This window comes from Protopterus annectens, chromosome 9.part0 (genome assembly GCF_019279795.1).
Source record: "Protopterus annectens isolate FY-2018-M chromosome 9.part0, PAN1.0, whole genome shotgun sequence".
NCBI classification, from domain to species: domain Eukaryota; kingdom Metazoa; phylum Chordata; order Ceratodontiformes; family Protopteridae; genus Protopterus; species Protopterus annectens.
Genome location: NC_056743.1, coordinates 898,758,811 through 898,765,459, shown reverse-complemented (window position 1 = coordinate 898,765,459; position 6,649 = coordinate 898,758,811). Strand labels below are relative to the sequence as shown.

The 6,649-nt window shown below is 40.4% G+C and overlaps 1 protein-coding gene across 1 annotated transcript in view; it reads left to right on the top strand.

Annotated features, from left to right (window-relative positions):
- The window catches only part of LRP1 (LDL receptor related protein 1), a 2,772,300-nt gene that overhangs the window by 1,108,551 nt on the left and 1,657,100 nt on the right, over positions 1-6,649 (top strand). The window contains exon 18 of the mRNA XM_044083629.1: positions 2,458-2,574. Within this exon, the coding sequence (XP_043939564.1) occupies positions 2,458-2,574 (117 nt within the window). The remainder of the gene's footprint in view (positions 1-2,457; positions 2,575-6,649) is intronic.

Genomic DNA, 6,649 nt, shown 5'->3' with positions numbered 1-6,649 from the left:
TGTGAGAAACGGCGACTGCAGTGTGCTCATTTGTGTGTGTAGAATGGTTGATTTTCAGCTTTCCCCAGTATAAGTCATTTTAGCGCTGGTATATATGAAATAGTGGGGGATACAACCCCCCCACGAGTGGTGAAGAGGGGTTGCTCCCTGCACACTCATTAGTTTGCAGTTTTTGTATGTGTTAGGCACTTTTTATTTATTAGTTTGGTGTTTCCTAGTTTTCTTATTCTGTAGTGATTGTTATGTGAATTCAAACTTTGTATTTACCCTTATGCTGTTTGGTCTTATATATTCAATGTTTACTGTTCTAGTCTGTTTTGTGTGTGTGTGTTTATGCACACACCCTATTAGCCTGTTTATTTTCCCAGAGGCAAGAACCCTGTGGCCCATTCATTGCTCTAGGAATCCGGGGTTAGTGAGAAGAGAGCATCAGCAACTGGAAGTGATCTTATACATACATAACATGTGAGCACACACACACACATATATGTATATATATATATATATATATATATATATATATATATATATATATATATATATATATATACTCTTGTTCGGTATTTACTTTTCTGAGGGTACAGGCCAACGTGGGAGGACTATGGCTCACCAAGTTCGCAGATGACTGCAAACTGGGAGCCATAATCTACTCTCCAGCTGACACAAACATCCTTCACAAAGGTCTCGCAGAGATGGATAATTGGTGCCAGAGCCATCGTCTAAAGCTAAATGCCAAAAAGTGTATAGTCATACCCTTTGGCAAAAACAATGTGTCCACAAATTACCACATAGGTGGTAACCCTTTAAGTACAGAGAAAGTAATTAGGGAACTGGGGACCCAAGTTGATAGCAATCTCTCCTTTGACAACCACATTGCCAAAGTGGTTAGAAAGACCTTCTACATAGCCCACCTCATTATGAAAGGATTCACATCTAGATCAAGAGAGGTAATCGTGCCCCTTTATTCATCCCTCATCAGGCCCATCATAGAATACAATGCCCCCTTTGGGATGTACCTTACCCGACACCTGCAGCAATTAGACCCCAAAAGTACCTCACCAGGAGGATCAAGGGACTCAAACAGATGCTATATGCTGCTCGGTTAAAAAAACTCCAGCTCTACTCAGTTGCATACCGCCTACTTCGAGGCGATCTATGCTTGACATATAAAGCTATGTCCAACCCAGAATTAATGGACATGCTCCACCTCAGTAAATCTAAATCCCTTAGAGCCACGTGCTCTAGGGACTTGAACCTCAGCACAGAAATAAGTAGAACATGCTGGAAGGACAGATTCAAAACCCAGAGGCTCCCTTTGCTCTGGAATAGAATTCCAATTCATGTTAGGCAGAGCACCTCACTGACTCTCTTCAAGAAGAATCTTGATGAGTGGATGGGGGATCGTAGGTTTGTCCCGGAGATTACTTCCGTGTCACTATTAGACAGAGGCACAGTAAACTAAACTTTAAAAAGGGCACAGTATACTCAAATCAAGGGGTGGCGTAAGCCAAACACAATCGGGCTAGGCTTATAAGTGCCCCAGGGCAGATAGCCTAGTATGAGCCTATGAACCTGTATATATATATATATATATATGTATATCTGAAATATGTTTTTTTTTAATGTAGTGTAATGTTTCCCCTGTGCATACCCATTTTGAAGTCCAAGGGTGGTGTGCAGTGGGCTTCTGTGAGGGTACATATCCCACTTGTGAGCATGACATCACCTTATTCATCCCTGCCCTTTGAAAACAGGCAACTCCACTGATTCCTTCTCTAAGGATTCATATTGCATTTTGCACTTGTAGGCATGTATTCCACGGCCCAATTCCTAGAAGGACGTGAGCCAGTATAAATTTGTCACTTCTGTCTCTCCCAGGTCTGCTTACTTAGTTGCTAGACCACTTAACGATAGTGGAAGCTTTTTCCCTCTAGCAATGGATCTGATTTTTTAAATTTATATAAACAATGACTGTTTTGCTGAGTGCTTCCTAGTTCTGTCAGAAACAGTTCTGTTACAGTTTGCTTGCTAACCTAGGATGTGATATATGCACAGCTTTTTGGCATTGAAGGGTTAGTTCATAGTTTTCTTCTGTGTATGGGAAGTAATAATTTCTGTAGCAAGTGCTTGCTATTTCCGCCCCAGGGCATACCAGAGTAAATTTTGACCTTGGAGAGTAGCATAGTAGTTGTATTATGGAGGTTAAGTACCTACCACTTCTGTTAGTGTATGTAAGTTTTACAGTCTCTTCCGCATTAAAACCATGTGACTGTAGTCCTAGCGCATCTAAATGTTCTGTTGTTTTGGTTTGCTCTATGGTGTGTGATTTTTGCCTAGTATTTACAGAGGTAACCAATCTTACAGATCTCATGTTGCACTCTCTTTGTTATGCAGATGACCAGGAGATAAAAAGACAGGCACTGATTGGTTGAAGTTTTTTAATATTTAACATTTCAGCTCGAACTTGCCCTCCAAATCAGTTCTCATGTAATGGGGGAAGATGTATTCCAATTTCTTGGACCTGTGACCTAGACGATGACTGTGGAGATGGATCAGACGAACCTGGATCTTGTGGTAAGTGCATTTAACAGAGTGAAATCAAAAGTTTTGTTAAGGGTGTGTTTTCTTCCATCTGGATCATACATCCATCCACAACCCCTTATTCCCATTTTTACACATGGGGTTGGGGTATCACTTCAACAGTGACAATCACCTATAGCCAAGGTTCACACTGCCTAGTGTCTAGCCATAATTGTAAAAGGCTGTTGTGAGTTTGCATGTTGCTGAAATGTTCATAAGTAACCATTGTTTGTCATAGGTAGCACTTGGAGTCTAAATTAATCTCGCTAGAAAGTTTGAGTAAAAGCATTGCTACATTGCTAAAAGAATATCAAGAAAGTTCCTGACAGTAATAGACTTAGATCAGTGTGGTCTTGTTAAAAGGAAGCAGACCTCTGATTATATTGATGAAGCATTAATGTTGCAAACAATCCTAAGTAAATAAGGAAACCCTAATGTTAGATTAGTTGCAGAGAAGGCATCTGACAGCTTCATCTGGGGATTTCTAAACCAAGTACTCTAGAGGTATGTTTTTTTTCCAGGAAATAGATTGAGCTAATGTTGAAGTTATATGAAGGAGCAAAGACATACTTTAAATTGAATGGGGAAATGTCATAATACCTGAGGCTTAAAAGAAGTACTTGACAGGGGTGCGCCCTCTGACCACTTTTATTTGCACTCTTTATAGAGCCATCAGCAGTCACAATAAGGGGTTCCTTGGTATAGATATGTAATTGGTAATGATGTAATTTGCTTGTGATGTAATTTTGTACATAGTAGACTCGCAGAATGATATACCCTGGATGTTTGAAATATTAGGACAGTATGCACAGATTATAGGGTATAAAGTTAATGAAAAATACAAAAGCATGATTACATGCCAACATGTTATTTAGTTCATACATACACATTTCTTTGGGAGGATTAAAAAACATAATTACTCGAGAGTCTATCTAAAAGCAGCCCCAGACAAAGCAACAAGGGATATGTGGGAAGAAACAATATTGAACATAATTCATAAAGTAAGAAAATGGAAGATTTCCTATACTGATTTGTATAATAAAGTTCAGACATTCACAGTGTTCCTGGTACCACTTACATAGAGGGCAGTCATGTAATAAGAGATCAGACAGGAAAACATAGGAGATAATTAATATAGGGATTAGAGAGTTTATATGGAGTTACAAAAACAGTGTGTAATGGAAAAGGATAGTGCTACCAGTAGAACCCAGAGGTCTAGGATTGCTGACCTGGAGTCCTATTACACTACATCATGCTGAATTAGGGTAACATGCTCAAGTGGAAGCAAATGCTGAAAGAATAGAGGGGCCAAGGTTTGGTTTTTGGAGCTGTAAAGTTGGATGACTTGGAAATCATATTTGGCTTCATATATGAGGAACATTTTATTATAGTAAAACAATAAAAAAATGCAAAACTGGCTGGTAAAATGAGCACCAGTAGGGGTTGAGGTAGGCAGGAAATAGATTAAATAAATTAAAAAATGAACCAAAGTACTGGAAGGAAATGTAACATGGATAGAGATTAGAGGAATAGGAGAGAGTTAAAGAATTATGTTTAGAATGACACAAGTGTTTATGTAGAGGCTTAATGCAAGAATGGGAAAAGAGAAGGGCTTAGTATGGTCCCCCCACCTTACCTCCAAAAACTTCTCTAAGGTAAAGTAAACTTCTCTTAAGGGATAGCTGGTTTCCAAGCTCCCCCAAATATAGAAAACACAGAAACCTGTGCAGAGGTGTACACAAAAGCCCTGAAACACCATATAAACAACTACACAGAAACAGCAATACCAGACCAAAATAAATCTAGGTCAAACAGCAGAAACAAGCCACACTGTTGGACTCCTGGTATTAATAGGTTGTACAAGAAAAGAAAGAAAATCCTGTTGAGAAGTAAGAGGGAATGTGTGCAGCAGAGCATGAAGTCCCTTCTTAGTCTGAACAAGCAAATCAGGGAGTTAGTAAAGTCCTTGAAAGCAGACTTTGAGGTAAAAGTAGCCTCCAAAGCTAAAGGTAACTATAAGGCATTTTTCAGTTATGTCTGCATTCTTAAGGGCAACACCCAACAATGTGCTCAGTTAGTTGTTCATAGGTAGGTATTAGGCTATTGGCCCTAGGGCCTATATAAGCCAGCCAAAAAGGTACCCTGGCTTTTGCCACCCAAGAAAATTATTTTCCTGTGCCCCTGTCGAGCAGAGCCACAGAAGTGATCCCCAGGGTGAATTTCCTATCTCCCATCTAATCAGCAATGTTTTTCTTGAAGAGTGCTAATGAGGTTTGTTTGATATAGATAAGTAGTTTGTTCCAGAGTATGGGAAGTCTCTGGGACAGGAATCTATCCCTCCAGCATGTTCTGTTTATTGTGGTGACAAGGTTTAGGTCCCTAGAATGTGTAGCTCGGAGGGATTGGGATTTCTTTAAGTGGAACATGTCCAACAGCTCTGTGTTTGACATAGCTTTGTATGTTAGGCAGAGATCGTCTCTGAGTAGGCGATATGCGACGGAGTAAAGCTGGAGTTTTTTGAGACAGTCTGCTTAGGGCAACTGTTTGTTGCCGGTAATCCTCTTTGTGAGGTATTTCTGCGACCTTTCCATTTTGTTGTAGAGGTCTTGTGAGGTACATACCAAAAGGGGTGCTGTATTCTATAATGGGTCTGAGTGACGAGTAGAGGGGAACAATGACCTCTTTTTTTTTTCCTGGTTTAGAAACCTTTTGTGATGGTGTGCCACGTAGAAGGATTTCCTGACTACTGTGGCGATGTGATTATCAAAGGAGAGACTACTGTCCACCTGTGTCCCAAGGTCTCGTATCACACTTTCAGTGTTAAGTAGACTTCCGCCTATGTTGAAGTTCATGGGTACAAAGTTTTTACCTGAAGGGATGACATTGCACTTTTTGGCATTGAGCTTGAGGCCATGGCTTTGACACCAGGCATCTGTCTCAGTGAGGCCCTTTTGTAGGATGTCCACATCCTTAGGAGTTTCGATTATGGCTCCTAATTTGCAGTCATCTGCGAACATCGTTAGCCTGTACTTCAGAAAAGTAGATACCAAACAGGAGAGGACCCAGGACTGAACCCTGTGGTACTCCATTTGTCACTGGTCTGAAGTTGGATTTGGAGTCTGCTACTTTCATAGTGTTGGTTCTGTCAGTGAGCCATTTGGCAACCCATCTTGTGACATAGGGATTTATACCTAGTTTAGTGAGTTTATCTATAATTCCAGAATGGGGGATGGTGTCGAAAGCCTTGGCAAGATCTAGATAAGTTGTGTGAACCACCTTACCCTCGTCTACTGCTTTAGTGACTGCTTCAAATAAGTCTGTCAAGTAAACATGATCTGCCTTTTACAAACCCGAACTAGGTGGGGTCCAGAGTTTGGAGATTACCAGTGTCTTTGTTTATAAGTTCCATGATGATACGTTCCATGAACTCCAAATCAGGCTCGTTAGGCTAATGGGGTGGTAATTTCCGGGGTCCGTGGTGGCTCCCCCTTTGTGGAGTGGGATAACCGTCAGTGTGCGCCATTCAGTGGGCACAAAGCCTGAGGTGAGGCCATGATTGAACATGGTGCCTAGTTGGGTTGCCAGTTCATGTAGAACACAGCCTGGGATGTTGTCAGGTCCCATGAATGCTGTGTTCTTGGCTTTGGAGAGTTAATTCTTCCATAAACATTTCCATTTTACCTTTTCTTGATTTCTACATTTTTCTGCTTTATACAGACTTTCATAAAAGTTTAGGCTCCCTAAGCTTGGCAATAACCCTTTCTATTTTCTGTTGCTTGAGCCGTTATATTAAAAGTTTTTGTGCTCTGGAGTTATCAAAAAATTGGTGTTTAACAGCAATCTTTCTTAACTCGTGCATATTACCCAGGTAGTCTCTTATTTTTTCTTTAGCACTCTGGAGTTATGCCTCCTCTTGTTCTGTGAGATTCTCCCTGTTCTGCAATACTTCAACCTGTGTCAGTCCCTCTTGTTACTTCCTAACCATATTTCTTTTTCTTTTATTTCTTCCCTGTATTTAAACTCCACTTTCATTTTACTCCACATCATAGCTATATTGCATGAAGTAATA